General features: G+C 47.5%; 1 protein-coding gene across 9 annotated transcripts; it reads left to right on the plus strand.

Moving 5' to 3' along the window:
* Window positions 1-38: 38 nt before the first annotated feature.
* sun1b (Sad1 and UNC84 domain containing 1b) lies at window positions 39-26,908 on the plus strand. 9 transcript variants are annotated; one of them, XM_084480641.1, is made up of 24 exons: window positions 1,309-3,419; window positions 3,908-4,002; window positions 12,319-12,531; window positions 13,000-13,259; window positions 13,785-13,811; window positions 13,931-14,245; window positions 14,449-14,580; window positions 15,190-15,318; window positions 16,312-16,395; window positions 16,750-16,872; window positions 17,201-17,344; window positions 17,851-17,944; window positions 18,416-18,474; window positions 19,021-19,232; window positions 20,358-20,642; window positions 20,907-20,990; window positions 21,194-21,309; window positions 21,595-21,739; window positions 22,292-22,651; window positions 23,093-23,177; window positions 23,294-23,409; window positions 23,973-24,140; window positions 24,281-24,373; window positions 24,879-26,908. In XM_084480641.1, exons 1-24 carry the CDS (start codon window positions 3,336-3,338, stop codon window positions 24,993-24,995), a joined length of 3,540 nt encoding a protein of 1,179 aa, XP_084336767.1. In that variant the 5' UTR covers window positions 1,309-3,335; the 3' UTR covers window positions 24,996-26,908. The 9 variants fall into 9 exon arrangements, with proteins under 9 accessions (XP_084336773.1, XP_084336767.1, XP_084336770.1 ...); XM_084480643.1 differs by having other exon boundaries at window positions 1,310-1,594; XM_084480642.1 differs by having other exon boundaries at window positions 1,310-1,524.
* Window positions 26,909-27,175: the final 267 nt, after the last annotated feature.

The following is a 27,175-nucleotide window of genomic DNA, read 5'->3' on the forward strand; positions in this document are numbered from 1 at the left end:
TTCGCCTGAACGTTTCGCCGCTTTCGGACGTATTCCCCAAAAAATATAACGTTACATTATATGTCAGTTAAAGTGCAAGTCTGTTGATTAAAGAAAGTCTACTGTTACCGGGATCTATCATCTATCATCCACCCATTGCGTAGTGATTTCAAAACTTGGTAAGTCCACATGTAAGTAACAGCTATCGATAAGTCAATATGCTTCACAGCGGTCGACGTGCTTTCTAAAGTTTTTTCTTTTTAGGTTTTTGCAAACGATTTGTTTGGGAATATTTGCTATGAATGCATCCTTTTTAATTGTAAAGTTTAGTGTTTTGGATATACAGTATTCCTGGTCTTGGGCTCAAACGGTAGACTACTGATGTGAGCCATTCGGATGTCAATCATGCACCAGCCTCTCTGTTTAGATGAAGTATAATAATACACGCTAGGGATTTTTAATATATAATGTTTTAATTTGTATTGACCATCCTGAATTCCTTGAACTGGGAAGACATTGCCCGCCTTGCGCTGACATCGAAAACGCGCCTCGTGATTGGTCGACACTAGTACAAACGTTCTCTGACGTCATATACGTTGTAGACCAATAGACGCCCTGCCTTGAAATCGTATCCATCCACCGGTCTGTGTTTTGATCAGCCCTCCTGTCATTCCCTGGATGCGCCACTGAATAGGACAATTATCCATGCTATCCAATAATATCCAAATGTTGGAGTCCCTGGGCGGTGTTGGGCAAGAGATGGGTCACATTTTGTGTAGTAGTCCAAACTATTGTAATTTAAAGTTAATTTATTTGAATTTGATCTGTGTGTGTGTGTGTGTGTGTGTGTGTGTGTGTGTGTGTGTTATTTGATATGTATAAATATATTTTATATTCAATTTTTCACCTGCTTTGGCAACGTTACCGTTTGTTTCTCATGCCAATAAAGCTTTTTTTAAATTGAATTGAGAGATTTTATATATATATGTGTGTGTGTGTGTGTGTGTGTGTGTGTGTGTGTGTGTGTGTGTGTGTGTGTGTGTGTGTGTGTGTGTGTGTGTGTGTGTGTGTGTGTGTGTGTCAGGCAGCTATATCTATGTGTGAGGGAGAGATATGTATTTGAGAGAAAGGGATATGTATGTGAGAGAGAGATATGAATATGTATGTGCGTGTGTGTGTGAATGTGAGAGACAGATATGTGTAGGTTGGGCAGTGGTAGGATCCTGACAAGTGCGTAGAGCTGCTGCAATATCATTTCGTCCAATGGATTCAAACTGTGCGCCCTGGCCCACAACGGTGGTGGTGGGAGTGGGAGGATCTCTGCGCTCCTGGCTTTGTTACGTCTGGGAAGCCATTTTGGAATTCGGCTTGTTGTGGATGAACATAACGCGCACTGGCAACTTATTAACTTTTGCTTCTGTCTAGGATCAACGCTATTTCTCTGAGCGATCTGTCCTCCATTCACCTCCATTTCTCACCCGCTTCCATATTCTTCATGGAGCCACCGCGATGCGGGTGCAACTTGGCGCATCTTCCTTGACAGCAGTGTGTGGATATTATTTCTCTGGATTACGACCATAAAGAATCACAACATTGATGGACTCTTAACGTTCGGGCAAGTCAGCGCAATGCTAGATATAACGCATGGCCTTATTTCTGCTATTGTAAAAATGCAGGCGTGTATTTATAGCTTTGGTTTTGTCCTGGCAGAGCTCCTTTACACATAACTGTTTTGCCAACGAGTGCAATCCCGGGCCTCTTTCTGTTAATATAATTGAAAATACATGCCACATTATCCAAACCCTCTATCCCACAAGTGCCTCTTTGGACAACGAATACACAATTCTGGCCATAAACGATATAGCGCGTCCGCAAGCCAACGGGTCCACAGTGGACTGTGATCGAAATATACGCAATCTAAATTTAGTGCTGGTAATATGAGATTGTAAAGTGGGGACAATGTGTGGTGCTATATGTTGGATATTCATTCGCTTTAGGGAAACCAAATAATTGTGTAACGTTAGCACTCGAATTGACGTGTGGAAAGCCCATTGACTGTTAAATGACCCAGCTATCATTGGCTTTAGTGTGGCTTAGAACTGTTAGTGCGTAAAGGAGACGGCGACAACCGGCGAGCCTCACGGAGACTGTGGACTGTGAATGTGGGTCTGCGTGTATGGAGCGTTATGGTGCCTGTGCGTGATCTTGTTCAGCCCCTCTCAATGACTTTAATGCCATGTCCAAAAGACGACTTCAATACATATATATATATATATATAGTCTATTCTGCACCGGGATAGCCCGAATGTTTTCAGACCCTCGCTGTTGCAGACTTGCCACGGTCCTTGTTTTGGACCTGCCATTTCAAAGCATTGACCAATAAGGTTGACCAAAGTGCTATACAGCATATGCTTGACATGAATTGTGATACTCAAACAAGCAACTTGAATGTTGCTGATGAAACGGTTGGCTTTTCTCTCTAATCTTAATGTCCAGCTGTATTCTTACTGATTGTGATACTGAATTCAATTGTTTTTAAGAGACCGCAGTGGATTTGGCTGATCTGGTTAATGCTATCCCCTCATTAACTCTCATTAGGATTTAGTTGTGGATTTTGAGAAAGCCATCTGGGAAGTGCTTCCAGTTTTACCACCCCTGTCGCTTCAAGCTTGTTTTAATTATGTAACCATATTGAGAACCAGTTGCTTCGTTGAAGAGTTGAAGCAACGGTTTGTATAATTGTGATTTAAGTATAGCATGCATATGCATTGGCCTCTTGTTTTGGAAAAGTGGGCTGAACCCCTCTAGGGTTTTTCACTATGGAGATGTGAACCCTGTTTAAACCGCATTGTACTGAGGGAGTAGAATCCAGAGTTTTATTATATAACCTATCCTTTTCAATCAAGAAAAATGCATCTTTATAAATCTATGTTTTGCAAGGCGCCAAATTAAACACCTCAGGCCTTCGACATACGGGCGTAAACAAGTGAGATAACTCTGTTTTCGTAAGCAAAGAAAAAAAGAGAAAGAATGATGACTAAGATATCCGGCATGCTGTGTTCCTGCCTTCCTGCACTTCTAGTTCCAGCCCCACCCCCTCTCCTGTCACGGAAGTTTCCCGCCTAGTAGCTAAACCCAGCCAAACCTCGTCAGTCTCTCTCTGGGCTTCGTGTTCCGTGTGTGGGTCAGGATCACTCTCTCTCAAGCATTGCCGGCCTGGATGCTTCAAATTAGGTTTCAGTGTGATCCAGATAGAGGGAGGGAGGGAATGGGGAGATCCTGATTGGATCCAGTACCTCTGTGCTGCAGCAGATCGCCTCTTTAGCTCGCTCGTCTCTCAGAAGAGAAGAGAAGAGATGTATTATTCATTGAGGGCCGGCTGCTGTCCGGGCCCAGGCCCTCAGCTGCTGCCAGCCGGAGCCAGGGAACAGGAGGAGGAGGTGGGCCAAGTCTTGTCCGTGACCAGGGTCACAATAGCATTGTTGTGCTGCTTGCTATGAAAGGCACTGGGTGTTGGGTGCATGCCTCGAACAGGGTGCTGGGGCTTCTTTAGTGGTGAATGGGAGAGCTTCCCAGAAGTCCCTGTTGGTGGATAGTGAGTGATAGATATGGAGCAGGGAGGTATATTGTGGTTTAAAGCCCAGTCTATTTATTTGTATACTTACTGAGGTCATTAAGTGAACATAATCGGACAGTGCTTTAATGCTGTGCATCCTTCAAAGAGTTGGGCTGAACAAAAGTGTGTGTGTGTGTGTGTGTGTGTGTGTGTGTGTGTGTGTGTGTGTGTGTGTGTGTGTGTGTGTGTGTGTGTGTGTGTGTGTGTGTGTGTGTGTGTGTGTGTGTGTGTGTGTGTGTGTCGTTCATGTATAACTTGTAACACGTCCATGTCTGCCCTGTTCCCTGGATGTGCATTCGTTCGCCCATGCAGTCTAAGCGAAGAATGACCATGGATTTTTCCCACCTGCACACGTACACGCCGCCACAGTGTGCTCCCGACAACACTGGCTATACCTACTCCCTCAGGTGAGAACCTTCCCCCCCCCATCGCCTCCGATCAACCTGTCATCGTCCAGTCATCATCATGCGACTATGGCACTCCTCAACATCAAAGTCCCAGTTCAGCTGAGTCTGCAGGGGGAATACATTTACAATTTAAATTGCGAATTGTCGTTGAGCCTCTCGGGGGAAATTTGTTGTTCTCCATCTTGGAGCAAGAATACACACGCTTTGTTCCGAAGAAACATGAAACAAAAAAAAGGCCCTCAACTGCTTATTTATTCTGTATTGCAGATTGATTCCACATGTGTGGTTGGGGATTAATCAGTGTGGCACTTGGAGCTTTTTCAGAAGTGGGCTTGGCAAGGATGGCATATGCTATAATAATGATACAAACCTTTGTTTTGCGCAATAATTATCCATTTTCCATGCCGGAGCATTCATTTGAAGTATATCGAAAGGGCTTTTGCAGTTTGATAAAATCAATCATATCATTGTTTTCCATGGGAATGATATTGATTGTCTCCACTTTCAGTCATGTCTTTTTTTTATGCCATTGAGTCTTTTTTAAACAGTGTGTTCATTGCTTTGTACTTCAGAACTATTAGCTATCATTGTTATTCATAAATCGCTTCTGTGCTGCAAATCTTGGACAGAATCCCAAGCTGTATAGATACTGAACTATTATGCTGACTTGCTGTGCTCTCCTTTTGAGTTTATTCCAGTGTAGAGCCAAACTGAAAAACAGGTTGTGCTGTGGGGAAATTATACAAAGGGCCGTTAGTCAGTTTGGGTGCTGTGTAGTTTGCATTTTTAGCAGCTCAATACAGCTTTCTTTAAGAAATGAAACCAGCCATCTATTTGAAAAGTAGGGACACGTTCATTGTTTGGTCTTTGCTTTCACATTCTGCTGTCCTTCACTCCGGTACCTCACATGTCCCAGAGTCATGAGGGCAGGACAGAAAGTAAAGGTGTGTTTCCCTCCGCCTTCGGGGGGAATGTGATGGAATAGTTTTCTCCAGGGCTGTTCCAACTGACACATCTGGCTGTAAAATGGATAGAGTGTATGATCTGTTACTTTTTTTGGATTCTCCTTGCACTCAAACATGAATTGTATTCATGGAGTGGCAATTTTCTTTTGGTTCATGGATCTGCATTTTTATAGTTTTTATGAATCGTGTTCAGTTCAAGAGCTGGAATGGAGTTTGTGTGAAGAAGAGTGCAGGCCTGTTTCAACACTCCCTCCGTTCTTAAATTACAACCTCTCCTCTGGGAATTTGATTCAATATTTTCAGTGGAATTACAGTGAGGCTGAGCTGGCTGCCCGTGTTGGCTGCTGGTCTGCTGAACAAGTCTGTAACTGCAGGCTGGTTTCTGCCAACAAGATTAATAGTATATATTTGGTCTTTCTCTTACTGAACATTTTGATGAAAAACTATACCCTCCTGGGCATAGTTTTTTGCTGTTTGTAGGTGGGCCATTGCATGGAAAACCATCCATAGGATGATTGGATGTTGATGAACCAAATGTTGGAGTAACTTTACAATTTCTGCTCTCATTGAAGTGCTGACTTATCAACTGTCCATTTCTTCCCCAGCGATCTTCATTAAACAAAGCCTGACTGTGCCAATAAGGATTGTAGTTTGAATGCGTTTTGTTCACACCCCAACTACCTGTGGCTTTACTCGCTCAACTCTCTTGCTTGAAGCATTCCCATGGTTTCGCACGAGGAGTGAGAGTCGTCCGACAGATCAAAGGGAAAGAAGGTCAGCCGGAATGTTCTGGGTCGACTTAAGAGCTCAAACTATGTCAGGTCTGAAACAAGCTAATCAGGCTCCTCACTGCAATCTGCTGAGAATACCCTCCAGAAGTCATTCTGGCCCTACCAGTGGGCTGGTGACACCACCAGGCTGAGAGCTTACAGGATCCCAGAGCAAGCTCGGAGCTCGTGTGTGTTAACTAGTATAGGACAGTGAGGGGGACAGTGTCAGGTGACAGAAACCGTTGGGCCATCTGTTGTGAACTTTCACGAGACAGGGGACCTCTTATGGGGCAGAGACAGAGGGAGACTTCCAGACCACCCATCGTGTTAATGTCCGGGTCTGCCATGTTCGTAATGGTCGGTTGGTCGCTGAAAGAGGTTTGCCTGCAGTGTTTTTTCAGAACAAGTTCTCATTGAGGAAGACGCTGTTAAAGGGAATTCCATTAATGTGACTTTCTGCGGTGGGGCCGCACCTCAACTATTAAGAGAGATTTAATTACACATAAGCCATGTAGGGTCAGGGTGACGAATATGGATTGTCAAGCAGTTATTGTACATTATGCAATCGTACATGGGAATTGCCTTGCTACTGTTTTATTATAACTTCATGAGTAATATATGGATCCTCACAATGGATTGCATTGAAAAGAAAAATAGCTTTAATACTAAATTATACCTGAATAACAACGTGGGCGTAAGAGTTAAATGTTTAAAAAAGTAAAGAAGTAAATGTGATTGTCAGTAATTTGTTAAGCAGCAAAGTGCACATTACGGTTGCAAACACAGAGCTAAAGGCCAAATGTGTTCGTTCAGTAATCAGTGTCCTTGTCAGCCCTATTGAAAAGGAGAGATAGGAGACCGTGATTCAAACTCTAGTGCAGGCATGTGCCTTGTCATCTTTTACCACCTCAGTTTTTACTGCTCTGAGAGCATTTTTGCAGGAATGTTGAATTACACAAACTGCATTTGCTCAAGGCCAGCACTGTTTTGGATTTGCTGGTGGAAGGATTCCAGTTTCAAGTCAACATAAATCCTGCCGCTGTTGTGTTTAATGAATAGGAACGGTTACTGGGAATACCAGGGAGGACTTTCCCTTCCTGAGCTTAGATTATCCAGAATAACTCTTTGCCTTGTAGCCTGAATATTGCTTACGGTGAGTTAGAAATCCTCTCTTTTCTCTGATTGGCCACTGGGGCACCATTTAAAACTGCAATTGTAATGGGATTATAATGCATTGTGCGTTGAGTTCACAAACAGGGGGTCCCTTGACGGGCCCCCAGGCTTTAAGCAGTATCATATGATGACAGTTGAGACCTCACCACCATTCATAATGACCAGCAGTGGAAGTGGGTCAACATGGCCTCTGGCTGTCCGCCCCCCCCCCCCCCCCCCCCCCACCTCTCACCCCATTGACACTTGAACTGTGACAGTAGTAAGGTGTAGCGTGCTGGAGAAGAGACAATGAGTGGTGCAGCCGTAATTTGAGGGAACCTCCAAAAGGTCGCAGTCTGAACTGAAGACGGAGACACGGACTCTGACTCTGAACCATGGAGCCCTTAACACTCTCACCCCATATTACTTACGAACCAAGCCTCCTGCAGCTTCTGTCACAGTGTTGTGTTGTGTGTATGTGTGGCTGTCCCAGTTGTTGTGACATCTGGTGCGAGTGTGTGTTTCTATTCACGCAACACTGGTCCAGCGCCAAACGGTTTGGGCTGATCAGTGTAGATGGTTCTATGCCAGCGATGTCATATGGCCCTGCCCAGCCGATATAAAAACACAGAATATCGTTTTAAACCTCAGATCCACCAATCATATCACCTTTTTTGGTTAAAAGAATGAACAATTTAAACGATAATTTCGAACATTTCTTTAGAAGGCCACTGAGAGCATTCCATGTGATCTCTAATGGAGGTTTGTGTTTGTCTGCTGCTGCCCGGGGATTAAAGACGTCCCACTGGTGCATAAGGGGTGTTTTCGAGTGGTCCCCAGGGTAATGTAAAAAAAAAAGCCCCTCCCAACATCGTGTGCGTATATGGGGCTAAACTGATTGCAGATAATGGAATAGAAAACAACTTTACTATCTGCAGGGGGTTCAAATGTACGTCGGTGGGCTGTCCCGGTTCTACTATCACAGCGGAGAGGGGCTGGGTGGGCGGGCTTTGGGTTCTTGTCCCAGGATTCAAGTCTGTTTCTGGTAAATATAGAAACCCAGCCAGCATCATAGTGGAAAGAAGCAAGACCTTCCTGTCTTTTTGTTTTTGGGGAAACAGGGAGGCAGGGCTGCTGCTGTTTCTGTGTCCCGTGGTTCCCTTGAGTCCGGTGTTCATAGCAGAGTAGCAGAGTCTCTCTCATGGGGCAACGACGTTTGTTGATTTCAGTCAACACTGTTTAGTAGGGAGTAGCTTCAGTGTAGACATTAATGAAAAGCCCTACTTGTCAAACTCTTAAACTGATTCCAATACAGAAATGCGGGCTTCCGGAATGCAGGAAAGAAATATATCTGAGCCTTGGCTTCTTGTGAGTGTAAAAAAAAGAAATGCACCTTAGTTAAAAGCTTTTCTCTTTATTTCCCGACAATCTGAAGAGACAACTAGGACAGGCCCTCATTAGGCCCAGGATTGCCGGTCGTTACAATGCAGCCACTGTCATCGGAATGAAATAATTAATTAAACGGCAACACATCTTGCACGTACACACGTTGGTGGTGTCTCCTGTCCTCAGTGTGTCAGGACTCTCTGCTGTCATGAACTGGGATGACCTCCCCCCCCCCCCCCCCCCCAAACAGTGAAGGTATGTGTGGGAAAGCCTTCCAGGTTCCTGTTTGGTAATTGGATCTTTGCGTTGCACAAGGATGTTCCAGGCGAAGCAGGGCCACCAGCAGCCCATTTGTGGTGTTTGTTCAGTGGTGTCTGGTTGTAGGCACGGGCTGATATGAAAATTCCCGGCCAGCCATCTGCAGATAACCAATGAATCCTGGGTCTTGTGCGGCTCAGATTTACAGGCCCCACGTGACTCCAGTAATCTCTTCTGAGTGTCGAGTCTGTGGCTGGCCACGCTGTATATAGTGCAGACATGTTGTACTCTGGGGGTCAAATCCTATAGCTGGCACTCGACCTGTGTGACTGAAGACTAAAAGGTGAACAAAGTGCAATCCCTTCGTTAGGAAATGTTCATGTTTGGTCAGCAGCATGAGGCGCAGAGACCCCAGAGTCCCTACCTGCTGCTGAATGAATGCTGCTGCTGAATGCCAAGTGGCCTGAAAATCCCTTTTTTTAATTTCTCTCGTAAATACAGGCCATGTGGCCCGACTCTCTTGGTATTTGAACTATTAGAGGCTGGAGACAGGTTCCTGCTGTAAGTGTGGGCAGAGGACTGGGCATTGGAGCTGTTGGCGTGATGGCAAAAGGAAAAGCTATTCATGGTCATCTCTGTGTCGGAAAAAGGCCTTGTATGATCCTTCCGTTTTCTTTCTTCTTTCCGCACTCCTTTCTAGCGTTCTCCCTCCGTCTCTATTAATACTGCGGACGTGGGAGCACACAGATCGATACAAAGACTTGAGAGCAATCTGTGTTCACTCCAACCCTCTCTCTACATTCTGAACAAATTCAAGTCTGTGCACCAGACTGTTTCAAAGGGGTTGACAGTGTTTGTTAAGGGGAATACTGCTTAAACAGTGATAATAATAATAATGTGGATTTGCTTGTGCGTCTACACACGATGAGGGATTAGGAGTGTGTGTGTGTGTGTGTGTGTGTGTGTGTGTGTGTGTGTGTGTGTGTGTGTGTGTGTGTGTGTGTGTGTGTGTGTGTGTGTGTGTGTGTGTGTGTGTGTGTGTGTGTGTGTGTGTGTGACACAGTCGGATCAGTTATGCTTGCCTTGGCAACAATGTTAATGTGCAGTGTGTTAACAAACAGGTTTTACTGAAGATTAATGAGCCACCAACAGGTTGATCAAAGGGTTGACATTCTGCCTGAGCCCAGAAAGTAAGTGTGTGTGTGTGTTGCCCTGGAGATTTCCGTATTAACACTGCAGCCAAACTGTTTTGCAAGTGCACATCAACGCAATACAACACAAGGCTTAATACAGTCATGTCACTATAGCACAAACTGGACAGAATTACTAAAAACCTGTGTCAATTATGTGACCCCAAGCTTCTGTTGGTTTCCAAAGTGCATATTTGGCATTCAGCCCAGCAACAAGCACTGATGCACCAAAACTCGAAACTCAAAGTCCTGAAGGTTTCAGTAATAAGTTGCATTTGATGGGAGATTAAGTCTTTTTCTCCTTGTAGTAATTTAATCATTTTCTCCCTGCAAGTTTAGCCTTCCCCCACCTGAAGGGGAAGGCTGTTGCTTAAGCCCTCCAGCTATGTACAATTTTATTGGCACCTATTGGTCTATAATTATGGTTGTTAGTGTCAGCAATGAGCATGGTAAGCCTGACTGTATTCGAACACTCGCTGCATGGAGCATGTTATGCAGTGAAGTCGCGTTACAATTATCAATTAAATTAACAATGCCAAGATCCCTTTCACGTAGAAAACATAGCTGAACACACGTCTCATGTTGTAATCATTCTAATAAAGTCAATCATGACTAAAGTTATTATCATCATTATTGTATAGATATATTGCCCAGTTTTATAGGGTGGGCTTGAATGTGGAATGACCTGGGCTCCATTCACATCGATTCACAGGGGAAAGGTGTGTTAGCCGGCCTTACAGGTGTGTGTGTGTGTGTGTCAGGTGGACTGGCAGGTAGAACGCAAAGAGAGGTGAAAAGCCCATAATTGGCTCTCTGTCGGTCCGTGGTTTAATCCTCAAGGTTAGTTACATGACAAGGGCAAACGGAGAGGCGCGTCCGCCACCCAGAGTGCATCTGTCCTCCTGCACTGCAGTTCAACTGTAGCCAGCGTACACTCCTTTTTATACTTGTGCGGTTGAGCTTTGAGCTTTGCCCGTGTGAGCAGTTCCGGTGGACTTCTCGGCGGTACCAACGTTCATTCAAACAGACAAATGAGCGTTCTTGTTTACTTTCCCCTTGGGCTGGTGTGGACCCGAGTAGGTGCAGCTCTGGTGATAAGTTGCTCCCCTGGCTCCTCCCCCCCTCCCATCAGCAGACCTTGCTCTGTCTGTGAGGGAGACGGACCACATGACCTACTTGAGCCAATTACGAGGGTGCACACACAAACAAACCAGAAGCAGTGCGACGACGCCAACAGCGCTGGCCATGTCTTAACGCTGCCGTCCCCGAGTGGAGTGTGTTCGTAAATGCCCGCGGAATCCTTTTGGACGGTACTGCATCCGCATTACATTATTTCTGTTTGTTTCACGTGTGTACTTGTGTGTGTTTTGGTTGAATGCAAGACTGCACCGTTTTTCTGAGAAAGTAGTGAAACTATGCTGTTGTTCCCTGTTACACATTTACGAGGGAGATTTCTGGTACTTGGTGGAATGTAGGCTTGGCATTGTGTGCCTACTCTAACTGCGAGCTGTGGCCAGCATGAGTCAGAGCTGCCCAGTTTGCAAAAGTATACTCAACGATCTATTTTGCCCTAGTAATGTTGGGTGTTGCCTTTTTTCATTGCTGTCCATAGTGGTGTATACCATACATAGCACACACACACACACACACACACACACACACACACACACACACACACACACACACACACACACACACACACACACACACACACACACACACACACACACACACACACACACACACACACCGCACAGGGGTGGGGGGGGGGGTGAGTCATTTCCTGCCAGGCCCATCAGCAGTTGCAGGAAGCAAACAAAATTTCTCGTGTACCCTCTATCTCTTTCTCGTGTTGGTCACTATCCCTGTGTCCATTATGTAAGGTAGCATGTATGGACATGATGCGTACTGCTGTTTGAATTCAACGGGATGGGCCAACAGAAGAGGAGAGCACAGAACATCTGCCACGGTAGTAGTGTTGAACCAGAGGCGGTCAGGTGTAGCGTGTAGTTCCGTTTGTTGGCAGGCTTCTTGTATCTCAAGCTGTTGTGCGGTCGTCCAACTTCCCTTCCAGGGTGGTTCGAGTTTAACAAAACTTTCCACCTGCTAGAACTTTGTATTAATCACATCGTGTTATCTTTCTCTCCCTGTCTCACGCCTCCTTCTCACTCTGCCTCTCTCTTGCCATTACTTCGTCGTCGTCTCTTGCTTTCCGTCTCTCTCGGTCTCTCTGTGCCTCTCTCTCTCTCTGTCTCCATCTCTCTTTCCGTCTCTCTGTCGGCCTCTCTCTCTCTCTGTGCCTCTCTCTGTCTCTGTGCCGCTCTCTCTCTCTCTCTCTCTCTGTGCCTCTCTCTGTGCCTCTCTCTCTCTCTCTCTCTGTCTCTGTCTCTCTCTCTCTGTCTCCATCTCTCTCTCTCTCTCTCTCTCTCTCTCTCTCTCTCTCTCTCTCTCTCTCTCTCTCTCTCTCTCTCTCTCTCTCTCTCTCTCTCTCTCTCTCTCTCTCTCTCTCTCTCTCTCTCTCTCTCTCTCTCTGTTTCTGTCTCTGTCTCTGTCTCTCTCTCTCTGTCTCCATCTCTCTCTCTCTCTCTCTCTTAGTTCCAGCTACTCCACGGCGGCTCTAGAGTTTGAGCAGCAGCACCAGCTCGCTCCCGTGTTCGACTCTCCCAGGATGTCGCGCCGGAGCCTGCGTCTGCAGACCGGCGGTGCCGGTCTCTATGGCAACGACAGCCATGCCGACGGCACCCAGAACCACGTCAGCTACACCACCAGCACCACCACAAGCAGCAGCAGCAGCAGGAAGGAGACCCGGTAGGGGCCCCAAACACACACGCTACGCAGACTCGACACACAGCAGAGAGCCTCGGTCTGTCTCCTTCTGTCAGGGGCCCCCTGTGTTGTGAAGCCTGTGGCTCTGTTGTTACACTAGCGCATGTTCACATGTGGGACACTTTAACCCCATTGACGCGGCAATACCAGTAATGTTGCATTTGCGTACAATTAATTGATGTTTAATGCAACATAAAGAAAGCAGAGGGAGTCATTCGTTCATGCCATTTAGAAGTTATTTCAGTAAATGGCTAGAACTATGAGAATCACTTGCTTCGATCATTTTTAACTGATCAATGATTCTGGACAATGATCATCATTCCAGAATCATTGATACTTCATTGCATTTTCTATACAATGTATTGGCCATCTCTAATCTTCTTCTTGTTATTGTTATTTAAGTTGTGATTATGAGTAACACTCCCCCCCCCCCCCCCCCCCCCCCCACAGGACGCCTCGCAACAGGAGGCAGCAGCAGGCGGTCTCGCAGACGCTGTCCCTGAGCCAGATGGACACTCCCAGGCAGACGCTGTCCTTCTCCGCCCTCAGCACCCCCGTGGCGGGCGGAGGCCTTCAGCACGGCGGCCACGCCACCGACGCCACTCTGCTCTCCTCCGCCGCCACCGCCACCTCCACCGCCACCTCCGTCCCCGGCCAGGCCAGCCTGAGACAACGTACCTCCACCTCCACCACCACCGATGGATACTGGGGTCAGTCGAGTTTTCGCTAAAGCGTTTATATCGTGGTGTTGAAATGGGCTTCTCACGAGACCAAAAAGCCACTCGCTGCTTGTGTGAACCATGACAACTAATGAGTACAATATGTTCCTCTTTAATAATTTCACTAGTTACTTGCTGGCCCTCATCTTTGTCCTGGCCCATATTTTTATTAGTTATGCAACATTATCCATATTTGGCAAAGCACTGAGCCGCACAGGAAATACCGCCTGTCATCGCACTAATATCGCCATTGTATAAATGAGTGGTGCGACTGAGTAAAAATACCCGAGATGGGCCTTGCACAAGGCTGGCTTTGTTAAATGCCGGGGTTGATAAACACGGTGGGTGGTTTAGTGGGCTGCGGTGGTTGATGTGTCAATAGTTTTTGTAAGTTCCTCTTGATATGGTTCTCTCTGTAAAACACAAACTCATATGTTAAGCCGGCCAAGGACTTGCAGACTCATCTCACATCTTTCTCTTTCTCACCGACTTAACTTTCTGTGTTTCTTTTTCCAGGGTCAAGTCATGATGTTGAACTCACAGGTCAGTCGAAAAAAAAAAAGTTTTTCCTCCATGATCTCTTCATCAACATCTTACTCTTACTCTGTACCGTGCAAGGACTTGCGTTTTATTCACCGTCCCAACTCTGGATGTCTCTTCAGGGCGCAGTACCAGCCACGGCCACGGCCTCAACGGGGGCGCCACCGTCAGCGTGTCCAAGTCTTCCCAGCACACCTCCTCCGGCGCCAACGGCTACATCTGTAAAGACTGCTCCATACACTCCCCCGGCACGGGCGACCTCATCGCACGCTGCGCCTCGTCTTCGTCCTCTTCATCATCTCTGGCCGCCCAGGCCGCCGCCTCAGCGGCGGGCGCCGCCGTCTCCTCCTTCTCGACGTCTTCGGCGCTGTCGTCGTCATCCATGTCGCCCTCCTCCAGCATATACTCCCGAGACAAGAGTCGAAGGAACAGGACAGGTGAGGAGCTCCGGGGGGGGCCGCGCGGGGACACGCAGCGCTGTAGGGCTTCCATCTCGCAGCTCGAGTCCTGAACGAGAAGAGAAAATTTTTGGAATTCTGGGCTGAATGTTGTTTTGCCTTTTTTGATTTACGATGCGCTGTGAGTGTTTGATTAACTAACCTGTCCGTCTGTCCCCCGTCCCCCGTCCCCCCCCCACCAGGCGTCCTGGCGTCCGTGTCCAGCACGTGCGTGCGCTACGGCAGGAAAGCGGTGGCCCCCGTGGTGTCCCTCGTCACGGTGCTGTTCAGCAGCGTCCTCTGGCTGGGCTCCAGGGCCAGGGGCCAGGGAAAAGGTACGGACACGCACGTCACCTCCACCTCCTCCACGCACACACGCCGTCCTGTCGGCCTGGGGCCTGGTCGTTTTTTGGGTCAGGCCCCGTTTTCTTTTTTTTTTGGATTACTCCCATTACTAATTCGGAATCAGTATTCCAAATCTGCAGGGAAATGCATCAGAAATTGGCCCTCTGCTCAGTATGTTGTTAAACCTGCACTATGTACATTTTCCCATCAGCACCATCTAGTGGCTTGAGTTGTAGCTACAGTTATAGCATGTAGTCTTCAAACAAGTTACTCTCATCTGAGATTTTAGTTCTGATATTTGTTACTGGAGTAAAAGGTTGCATCAGGAACGATGCATATTGCAGCCTTTTTTTATTTTATTTTCCCAAATGCCTTATCACATCCCTAATATCGGACATGACACCTTCAACTCCTTGTTTTCCACAAATAAATCTCTTTATTGGACTAATGGATAGTGTGTGTGTGTGTGTGTGTGTGTGTGTGTGTGTGTGTGTGTGTGTGTGTGTGTGTGTGTGTGTGTGTGTGTGTGTGTGTGTGTGTGTGTGTGTGTGTGTGTGTGTGTGTGTGTGTGTGTGTGTGTGTGTGTTGGGTGTCACTAGGCTACCTGACGTCCTTCTCAGACTCTGTCAGGGGAGTGGCGGCCTCCAGCATGTCCAGTGTGTGGCTGTTTAAGCAGAACGCTGTCCGTAGGATGAGGGGCCACAGGGCCAATGGCTATGAAGGAGAAGGTAGCGCGTCCAGCCACAGAGGTCAAAGGTCGGGAGTCAAAGCTCACCGAAACCACTGACCTCTCGTGCTATTATTAAACTCCTCAACCGCTATCTGTCGACTCGACATTTTTCGATGTTTCCTTCTGCTTCTGCTTCTGTTTTTGTATTGGATTTTTACAATTTTTATTGTTTTTTTGTATTATATTGCTACATAAGGCCCACTATTCACACTGTTCATTCAGTTATTTACATACATTGCACCAGAGATAGCGACAAGTTGTAAACGCCATGAGGAAAACACGTTTCAATGTAAAGCATCAGCACACAAGGCATTTACACACAAGGCATTTACATGTTTTCCATTCCACTATTGAAGAAATATTGTACACATTAATTTACCCACACATGCATACACATATGTGTACGTACTTACACATATGTAGACATACGTCCACATACATAAACATATATACAATATATATATAATATACTAATGTAGGCACACAAAAGCATGTAGGGGCAGTGCATTTTCTTCTGGAATTGTCCGATTTCTAGTTCTTCTTCCTGCCTTATAGTGGCTGCAGCTTTGGTTTCCCTCTCGTCCTTTTGTTTACAACCAACTCAAATGTTAAAAGGCGGGGCTCCCACTGGTACGGTCGGCCTCTATGGAGAGGTCTCTACTTATCTCGCTTATCCTCTGCATGAGGTCTGTCCTATTGATTGCCCACTTCCTGTCCTGTTCTATGTTTTAAGGAACTAGTTGACTTAAAATATGTTTCTATTCTCTGGTGGATTCTACGGCTGCTGATTTCAATGTCCCCCTAGTGTTGAAGGCTGCATGCATTTTCTTCCCTACACTTTCTCTCTCGAAGTTAATAGCATCTTTTGCAGATTGCCTCCCATCTTTCCTACAGCAACATGTTTTTCTCCTGTCATTGGCATTCACTGTTGCCTGGCTTTCATGCGTCGTTTAGATTTGCAATGCAAATAGTGTTTTCCTGTGTTTTACAGCTCACTCCAGCTTCTGTGGAAGCATGAATGTAAAGGATCTGGTGACGGGGGACTCGTCACATCTTAAACACAACGGCTCCCTGTGTAAGTAGACACAGACACACAGACAGACACACAGACAGACACACACACCACCCCCCCCCCCCCATTGGCCTTTTGTTATTAAAAACATATTTTTTAATTCATCAGCAGCCTTTATGTTTTGTTTTTTCGCCATTTGCTTAGCCGATAAAACACTTGTGTTTTTTGTGTTTGCTCCTTGCTTTTTGAGTTTGCATTTGTAATATTTGTGTTTGTGTGTGTATGTTTGTTTGTTTGTGTGTGTGTCATGTGTGTGTGTGTGTGTGTGTGTGTATGTGGCATCATCTGTTTGTGCGCGTGCTCCATCCTGGCCTTTCGTTCCCTCCACCCTCCTCCCGTGGTTCGTGGTGACCCCAGGCGACGACTGTAAAGGGAAGCAGTCCTCCCACGCTGCAGTGACGCGCTCTGTCCTGCTGGTCTCCCAGTCCTCCAGGACTCAGCGCCTAGTGGGGGCGCTGCTCAGCGTCCTGGCTTACACAGGTTCATGAAAAACCCTTTTATGGCGCTTCAATGGGGAACACAGCTGGAGTGGAATTAAAGCCTTTTGCTTAACATCTGTGTGCTTGGCTGATTTAAGTACTTTAAAAACAATCCTATGGCCTCGTTTTCTATTTCGGTTGTTTTTAATGTACTTGTTGATGTGGACTTCATATTATGAAGCAAAAAAAAATATTCTTAAGCTCCTTTTCTTAAAATTGCAATTTAAAAAACCAAACAAAAGTGGTTCCAACACCTCCATTAAACCAGCAGTGAAATGTCGTCTCTTCGTAAGACAAACACCCTTTTCCGTGTGTGTTTGTTGGCCCAGGTTCCTGCCTTCTGGTGCCAGGCTACGGTGTGGCGCGGGCGGGCAAAGCGCTGGGCTCCGGGGCCGGCGCCGCGGTCTACACAGTGGTGCACACGGTGGCCCAGAGGCTGCTCTCGCTGGTCTGCTTCATTCTAGCGGCTCCAGGTGGGTCCTGACCTGACTGTGTGTGTGTGTGTGTGTGTGTGTGTGTGTGTGTGTGTGTGTGTGCACACAGGACCGAGAGGGGTATGTGAGAGATAGCGGAGGACTGTAGGTTAGAGTGTGTGTGCGGGGGGGTGTTGGTTAAAGGTTGAGCGTGTGAGTACAAGAATGAGAGGGATGGGTGTGTGTGTTCATGTGCACATTCTAGGACTCTAAATTAAGCTGAAAATCCCTACAATCATTTACCTCTTTGGGTGTGGAGGGGAACTTGATACATTACCAAATACCTGTTATGCCCCTGTTTTTTTTCCTTGTTTAAATTTGCTTTATAAAATAAAAACTTGCATACATTTTTTTATACTACGCTTTTATTTTGAAACCTCGTCCTCGTCTCTGTATGAGATAAACGCGGTGCTCTTTCTGGTAGTGCAGCAGGTTGTGAACCTCTGGCCGTTCCCGGTGGGCTTCCTGTTGTTCATTGACTCACTCCTGTCTTCCTATTGGTCCAGTGCGTGTCGGCTGGGGACTGCTGTGGTTCCTGTCCACAGGATGGTACCATCTGGTGTCCTTCATGTCCCTCCTCAATGTGTTCTTTCTTACCCGGTAAGAGCCCCTGACCTTCAGTATTCATTCCTCTCTGTTCTTTCATTTTCTTTTTGTCCTGTGACAAGAATATGAATATGAACATTTTCAATCATCGGTTTTTATTTTTTTCTTGGGTGACTCAAATGTCAATATCATTATTTGTTTCTTCATTCATTATTCCAACGCAACCCTTTCGTTATTTTTAAATAAGTTGGAATTTTTTTAGATACATAGAATTTAATAATTTATGTTATTTAACAACGGTTGTGTTACCGTCTGTTATTCTAGCTCACCATTTCCATCCTCAATATCTATCCTGATCTTGTTTTGGTGCAGTAACGGCACCTCTTCCATAAACAGTAGTTAACCGCGTTGTTGACTGGGCTATACTTTGCATCTTAAAAGGCAAAGATGGCTCGTGTGACGTGGCGATTGTTTTGTAATATTTTGCATATTACATGACCACCATTTTGTACCGCTTTGTTCCAGATGCCTTCCCGTGCTGTGGAGACTGCTGCTGCTCCTCCTGCCTCTCCTGCTCCTTCTAGGTACGCTGGCGCTGAGCTCTGTGAAGCCTACCTCGGGTTGTACCGCGTGACCCACTTGGCGGGCCGCACCACATCCACACACACGCATCCACACACACACACATCCACACACACAGCACGGAAGCAGCACACATCCCTGGAGAGGGTTTCATAAGATCTGTACTGGATCCAGGTCATGGGCTTAAGGAGACAGAACCAACGCTTATCTGTGGATCCGAAACACACACACACACACACACACACACACACACACACACACACACACACACACACACACACACACACACACACACACACACACACACACACACACACACAATCACACACACGCACACACACGCACACCTCTTACTTTCTCAAAAGCAACATACAGTCAATTTGAATGCAGTGCAGATACATTGTACTAACAGGTCTCGCACAAGGACACTGGGGATCAAACCCAGAACCTCTAGGCTGTTACGTAACGTCTGCTCCCCAGCCACAAGCCTGCCCCAGACGGTCCTCAGCATGTCTCTGTCCTGTGTCTGTGTCCCCCCCCCCCCGTAGCTCTGTGGTGGTGGGGTCCGTCCACGGCCGCCCTCCTGGCCTACCTGCCGGCCACCAACCTGAGCCAGTGGCGGCCCGCCTCCCCCCTGGTCCTCCTGTCCAGCCTGCTCCCGGCCTCCGCCCCCGCACCCCCTCCCACCGCCCCCCCCGTCCTGGAGGCGGACCTGACCCTGAGCCACGCCACGCCAGCCACGCCCATCTCCTCGGTGCCGGTAAGAGTGGAGGAAGGGGGGGGGATTTGTTATGGAGTATTGTAACACAGGGAGTTATGACCGAGCAACCTGATTGGTCAACCAGACCTTTTTTAGAACGTGATCAAATGAGAATGACGGCACACCGTGCTCAAATGAAACGCATCACTGTGAATATCACTCCGCCATTGATTGGCTCAAACTGTAACCTCCTAGCCTCATAATCCCTGTGAAATTCGTGAACATAGTAGCCAAGTCTGTCCATGAAACATGATCTTATCTAAGTGTTTTGATTCAGTTTGGAAAATCCAACAATCTCTAGAAAGCATAAGCTGAAATAGGCTGGCTTACTGCACCACTGGGACCAAAAGGCATCTCCGATGTTATGTCGTTACTGAGGCCCTCCACCCTACTGCCTGGAGTTGCAAAAGGCCGTTTGTCAAGGTCTACGGTCATGACAACGCGGCTTTTCTTTTTCCATCACTGATTGTTTTCACGAACAACCAGCCATTCATTAGCGGGTGTGTTCACCGTCATTACTGGCGCGACAGCCAGGCGGTGAGGAATGATGCGCTTGCGCAGAGCTCTGCAAGCGAGCATCCCTGTAGGTCACGCTCTCTCTGACAACGCCTGCTTGTTAAGCCGTATCTGATGGAACGCGTCACACCCGACCACAGATGTGTTAACGACTGCAGGCAGACGTGGTGAGGGAATCCACCAGGATGTGCTGGGGTGACTGCAGTGATAGCGAGAGACAAACACACACTTGACAACCGTGTTTCCTGGAGGATATATTTCCTGCACCTTAACAAAAGCACACACATAAAACCTATCGTCATCCATATGCAAAGAAAGTAAGAAACATATTTGTTTTTCGGTACAGCATTTTTTTTTTTTATTAAACTTTTTTTATTTTTTATTTTGATTTGATTTATTAAAATGTATCAAACAAATGCCTTACACACATGAAAATACATCAAATACAATTGAGGATAAAACCACAATAAAGTCCAGGACTTATTGCCATTGTGGACAAAAAAAAAAAAAATAAATAAAATTCGGTACACACTGAAATGAAACATGCAACAACAGTTCAACCCTTCCCGCTGTGTTAACCTCTGCCCCGCCCCCCTCCCGCCCCTGCAGCCCGTCCTCCCCCCCGCCGCCGCGGTGGTGCTGGCCAGCCTGGACCTGGAGCGTCTGGAGCGTCTGGAGCAGCGGCTGGCCCTGCTGTGGGAGCAGGTCCAGCGGGGGGACCAGAGGCAGGAGCAGCGCCACGGCGACACGCTGGTGCTCCACAGCAGCCTGAAGGAGGAGCTGCGCAGCCAGACGGACCGCGACGGCCTGGGCCTCTGGGTGTCCGCCCTGCTGGAGGGGAAGCTGGGCGCGCTCAGGGCGGAGCTGGAGGAGGGCCACGCCCGCAGGGCACAGGTAAGGCGTGGCCCCCGTGGACCGCTATGAGGTCCGGAGAGATTAAAAAGAAAAAGAACAAACCTAAATACAACTGTATGCAAAATCAGCGTTCTCGGAGATGAGTAAAGACTAGTTATTTCGAGTCCGCCGTGTGTGACATTTGTTGTGACACACACCCCAAGAAATCTGAACCTGAGTGTGCAAGGTGTCAGTGCACTTACTGTTTTGCCATTGTGTAAGGGTTTTGGATGGACTGATCGATACAGCGTGTCTGTCTTGCAGAAAGAGGAGCTGCAGCAGCAGAGTCGGGCCGAGCGATTGGCCGAGGTGGAGTCTCTGCTGGCCCTACTGGCCTCCAGGACAGAGGTACGGCCCGGGTTCACACTCATGATTGGTTCAAGTTCTTGTGCCTGCATTCATAACAGTGTCATGTGATCACAGAGTATTACATTCTTCCAATGAATTGACGCTTGGCGTGATGATAACAATAATATCGGTAGTATCCTAGTGCCTTCGCATATGTTGTGTTCCGGGTGATTAACAAACCTGTTGTTCTTTGGCTGCTGCAGGATGTGCAGCAGAAGCAGCATCAATACAAAGAGGAGAGGGAGGAGGAGACGAGGAAGGCAATGAGAGAGGCCGCCATTCTAGCGGAGGCTCCAGAGGTTCCGGTCGATCCCATCAGGTACCAGACTCTCCAACGTGGTGTTCAATATATATATTACCTCTTATGCCTCAGCTAGGGGGGAGAAATAGGCAAGGCAATTTTATTTATATGACACTTTTCATACACGAGGCAGACTCCAAGTGCGTCACACAAAAACATAACATTGTCATGCAATAAAATGCAATAATAAAATAGAGAAATAATATAAATAAAATGGGGTAAATCCACATGTAATTCCATGTAGAAAGCCTCTTATATCGGACCAATGACCATTGAGTGCTAAGCGCCCTGCCGTCCCTCCAGTGTGGGGGTCAACCAGGAGGACCACGAGGCCTTGCTGGCGGAGGTGAGGAGGCTGGAGACGGAGCTGGGGCGCGTCCGGGCCGACCTGCAGGGGGTGCTGGGGTGCAAGGGGAAGTGCGGGCAGCTGGACACCCTCCACGAGACGGTAAGCCGGCCCCACCAGGACCCAGATGGGATGGGATGGGATGGGATGGGGGGGGGTCTGAAGGCCTTGATGGCTCAGTGGTAACTTGTGTGAATGTGGTAGTTCATCCTTTTTTTAGATTAGAAAATACAGCCAGCTCCTTGCTTGAGGTTTTACTTACTGCTGTATCTTCTTGTTTAGACTCCTATGTATGCTGTGGGTCATTCCCAGTTAATAGGGAAATATAAAATGCAGGCATGAAATGATGCTTGTCCAGTAGTCAAGAGAAGAGACTGTAGTGGAAAGTAAAAATGAAAGAGGAAAGTGTGGTTGGTATTAAAAAAAGAAGAACTTTCAGCGAAACCGTTTTCTTTCAAATAAGAGAAAGCAGTCCTATTTGGGGGAGGCTTTCAGTAGCTGTGGAACTCTCCCGGTCTCTTTACCATGCGGCTGTCTTAGGTCACGTCTGATGCATTTCTAAAAAGACCCCCAACAGAGCCCAGCTCATTCCCATTGGCTCCTGGCCCTTAAAGGACTTGTGCTTTTGTCCCCCTGCTCCCTCCCCTCCCCCAGATCTCCGCCCAGGTGTCCTCGGAGGTGTCCGCCCAGGTGCGGCGGGAGCTGCGGGCGCTGTTCTACGGCGCGGGCCAGGCGGGCGAGGGCCACGGCGACGACGACGCCGCCGACGCCGCGCTGCCCGAGAGCCTGGTCCTCTGGCTGTCCCAGCGCTACGTGGGCGGGGCCGAGCTGCAGGCGTCGCTGGCCGCCCTGGAGCTCGACATCCTGGGCAACGTGTCCCGGCAGCTGGCGCTCAGCCGCGAGCAGACCCTGCTGGACGCCAAGGCCCAGGCCCAGAGCATCAGCGAGACGGTCAGCCAGAGCGTCAGCCACAGCGTCCAGCACAGCGCCGCCGCCCAGGGGCTGTCTGAGGAGGTACGGGTGTTGGGCCCCCCGCCTCGTGCCTCTATCGGGGGGGGGTGGTGGTGGTGGAGGGAACTGTGGAGGGAATCTGAGATCACAGTGGGCTGAAGCTAGTTCTCCTGTTGTTGTTTAGAGCGGGACAATGTTCTGGTGTTTAGAAATGTCTTGCCCAGGCATATGGAGTTGATTGTAACTTGAACAACATAATTATTTAACATTAAATACTTATTACCACAAAAAAAAACGACAGATTTCAAATTTACAGTATAATATTACAGTCCAAAGTCCCAGTCAATGTCAAGTCACTAAATGTTAGTGCATTATATACATTGACTTCAGTAGTAAGTCTGTTGCACAAACGTATGCAGCTGTTGTCTGCCCTTTCCTTCTGCCTCTCTGGAGACCGCTCTTAATCTGACCCCCTGTCTCTGGCTCTCTCTCTCTCTCGCCCAGCAAGTGCAGCTGATCGTCCAGAACGCCCTGAGACTCTACTCCCAGGATCGGACGGGCCTGGTGGACTACGCTCTGGAGTCTGGAGGTAACAATCGCCACCGTGGACCCACGGTCTCTGCATCTCTGTGATAAGGGGGGCGTTACAGAATGATTACTGAACATATATGAACATAATCCTGTGTGTTTGTGTGGGACTATTAGGAGGCAGTATCCTGAGCACTCGCTGCTCGGAGACCTACGAGACCAAGACGGCCCTGATGAGTCTGTTTGGCCTCCCTCTGTGGTACTTCTCCCAGTCGCCCCGCGTCGTCATCCAGGTGAGGCTCCTGAGTCGCTCTGGCAGAGGCCTGACTGTCTGCAGTCAAGGGGCCGACTGCAGTCAAGGGGCCAAAGGGCCCTGACTCTCCGTTACTAGTCTAGTATGACTCATTCATGTTGGGAGGGGTACGATGGCCCCAGAGACGGCATGCGTTATGAGTTATTACTCCACAGCTAGTGTCTAATGATTCGTCTGTTTCTGTGCTTTCTATGTTTACATGAAGTGAAAAAGGGAAATGAGTCATGCTCATTCCTACAATGTAATTGGAAATAGTGATGTAAACATGTGCAATGTTGAGGGATTGAAAACTGCAGGCACTGCAGTTCCTACAATGTAATTGGAAATAGTGATGTAAACGTGTGCAATGTTGAGGGATTAAAAACTGCAGGCACTGCGGTTTTTCATGTCATTTCATCATGCCTCTGGTTAGGGGGAAAGCATCCTGTTCTTGTCAGAAATGCATGAGTGTGTACATGTATATTAGGTTCTGATGAGATAACCACTGTTAAAGCTTGTACTCATCTCACTCATCTTCCCCCCCCCCCCCCCCCCCCCTGCCAGCCGGACGTGTACCCGGGGAACTGCTGGGCGTTTAAAGGCTCCCAGGGCTACCTGGTGATCAGGCTCTCCCTGAGGGTCCAGCCAACTGCCTTCTGCCTGGAGCACATCCCCAAAACCATGTCGCCCACCGGCACCATCACCAGCGCCCCCCGCAACTTCACCGTCTATGTAAGAGCAATCACTGAACACGTAATGCAGCCAATCAGTGGCGTCCGTTCGCCATCACTAAGGGGTCTTCAAGGGATGGACGCCGACGTATATTCTCAGTGATCGAGTTTCATGCAATGAACGCGTGTGTCTCCGTCCAGGGTCTGGAGGACGAGTACCAAGAGGAGGGTAAACTTCTGGGAGACTACGTCTACCAGGAGGATGGGGATTCGCTGCAGACGTTTCCGGTCATGGTAAGTAAGACCCACACATGTGTAACCACACGCGCAGCACGGATGAGTCACCGCACACACCAAACACACCCATGGAGCTTCTTGTGTGGGTGACACGGGGAAAAAAAAGAAAAGAAAACAAAAAGAGATCTGGTTCCAAAACCCAGAAAAAAACGAAAACAAGCGAATCTTCAGCTGATTCAAGACTCCGCAAGAGCCACAGAGTGGGGGGCAGCTACCCGTAGAGCCATGTCCCCATAAGTCTGCAGCCTGGCCTTTGATCCACAATGTCCACAAGCTACCTGTAGGCATCCTAAAAAGGCTCGACTCCTACCTGCTCCTTTTTAAAACACATGTTACTGAATCCGCTGTGATTCACTTTCAAAAAATCCCTAAATGATAATTGCAAATAGAAGTGTACAAGCCATTTCCTTTGGCGTGAACAAAGCTCTCCTGAATCTGAACGTCCGTCCGTCCGTCCCCCGTAACTCAATCTTTCTCCTCCGTTTGCTCTCGTCTCTTGCAGAACAACGAGCAGGCCTTCCAGATCATCGAGATGCGGGTGCTGTCCAACTGGGGCCACCCAGAGTACACGTGCCTCTACCGCTTCAGGGTTCACGGGCAGCCACGCCCCCAGCACTGAGGCCCCGCCCCCCCCAGCAGGGAGCCACGCCCCCAGCACTGAGGCCCCGCCCCCCCAGCAGGGAGCCACACCCCCAGCAATGAGGCCCCGCCCTCACAGAATACCAAACATATCATGCTAATGTACATAAGCTCTCGTCGGAACGTCGCTGGACACCGATGGCAAGGGAGAGGGGAGGGAGGGGGGGGGGGGAGATGGTTATGTGGGCATAAGGATTTAAAAAGAAAAATGTTTATATCAAATACTTTTTTTTGCAGAACACTTTTAACAAACTGAGATGGTGATCACGTGGTGGGTTTAAAATGCAACGTGGAAAGGAATCACGGACGCCATGCCTTTGGTGTTCGAGCAGGACTGAACAGAATCAAAGAAGGAAGTAAAGCAAAGACTGAACGTCTGGGATCATGGAACAGGACGTTGACTATGAGGAAGAAGAAGAAGAAGGTGAAGAAAACGAAGAAGCAAAGAAGTCCCTCTCCTTTTTTTAAAGCCTATTGCACTCAGCCAGCTCCCGTCCCAGTGCAGCTAACCACCCCTCCCCCACCCATATTATTATACATCTTCATTGGCCTCACCCCCCCCCCCCCCCTATACAGACACTCAGCCGGCGAACTGCAAACCCATCTCCCCCCCACCCCCCCTCTCCGGCTCTGCACTCCACTTCCTGTGTTCTTCTCCTTTGGTTTGTGTTTGTTTTGATTTTTAATCGTGTTCATTTCTCCAGCCCTCCCTTAGAGGGGCTGATGTGTAGTTGTCAGGATCAAAGCCACAGCACCCCCCCAGCCCGTGACACAGTAGTCCAGGCACGCCCCCCCCCCTCCTCCCCCTTTTCATCATTTTATTTTTGTGTCAAATCTTCAAACTCATCGTGTCAACTTTAGAGACTTATTGCTTATCAAGTTGGAGAACATCCAAGCATCCTTTATCTCTTTGGCCGACGCCCATCCACCCGGATCACAATACCCGACTTACGGACAAGCTTTGAATGTGTTGCATTTTTTATTATTATGGGATGGAAAGAAGTCCTCTGTACTCGCCCACTCTTCAACCTTTTGGAGATGAACTAAATATGGACACAAATGTCGGAAAGTTTCGCTATGAAATATGAACTCAAACCTGCGTTCATTGTTGTGGTGTCGGACTACACAAGGCTTGCATGAGGATACGGATGGAATGAACGTTTTCGACTGAAGTGAAACGACGAGTCATCACCTGCTGCAAATGTAGTTCTGAGAGTCACTCCTGAGTTGATAGTATAAATGGGTTTGGAGAATGGGGGCCGTTTGGCGCCCTCTGGCGGTGGGCAGGTGTGCTGCGTTCGCGTCACTAGGGCTCTCTTAACTCGTGTACCCTGAAGGAATGTATTCTGTATATTGTTAATAGATGGTCTTTTATAACCGCTATCCTGCTTGTTGCTTTAGAAAAGAGGTGCGCCATGACATTATATTAATTATCACATGTTATAAGCTCTACTATATTGTTTAATACGTCTTGTAAAAAAGCTTTTCTTTTTTTTTTGGCTGGGTAGGGCTAAAGTGCTAGAGGAGGCCCTGTTAACATTTTGCTAAAAGTAACTATTCATCACATGACATTAATCACACAATTCATCACGATTTGAAATGGCAGGAAAGGAGTGTAATTATTGTTTTGGCGGCAAAGCAGGTCGAAAATATTTTGTAAAAAAAATATTTTGTCAATGGATCCTATTTATTATGTAAATTTGTCACGACAGATAGGACTTAGTACAATTTATATTTTGTCAAAGACTCATCGGTGCATATTTGAAACATAAATTGACGCGTTTTTTTTGTTTATTCTGGATAAATTGCTTTTATTTTTGTCCCTTTATATCTATGATTTCGTTACGAATGCTTTGGATTCCTTGATTCCAATAAAGGGTTACATTTTAAGAGCCTCAAGTGATTCGTTACCTCTCCTCTACCTTTTTTTTACATGCACGACAATCCAGTCAAAGCCCTAGAAATCAATTCCAAGAAATGTGTTATTTATTTATATTTATTTATAACGAAATGTGACGTCATTGACTGTCTGCTGACAAAATGGGTTGATTGGCTGAGTTAGCAGAGCTATTTAGAGGGACTAAACTAAAAACATTTCTGTAATTAGCTCTGGCCGACAGACTGTTTTGGTCATAGACATCTTATAAGTAGACGCAGCAT

The sequence above is a fragment of the Micromesistius poutassou genome (genome assembly GCF_964030765.1).
Source record: "Micromesistius poutassou genome assembly, chromosome: 1".
In the NCBI taxonomy this organism is placed as follows: Eukaryota; Metazoa; Chordata; class Actinopteri; order Gadiformes; family Gadidae; genus Micromesistius; species Micromesistius poutassou.

Bases quoted from the DNA above. Each gene is read 5' to 3' on its own strand.
- sun1b (XM_084480641.1), top strand. From the start codon at position 3,336: ATGTATTATTCATTGAGGGCCGGCTGCTGTCCGGGCCCAGGCCCTCAG. The intron at 19,233-20,357 runs GTAAGAGTGGAG...CCGCCCCTGCAG, and splicing joins CGCCCATCTCCTCGGTGCCG to CCCGTCCTCCCCCCCGCCGC. The intron at 24,374-24,878 runs GTAAGTAAGACC...CGTCTCTTGCAG, and splicing joins TGCAGACGTTTCCGGTCATG to AACAACGAGCAGGCCTTCCA.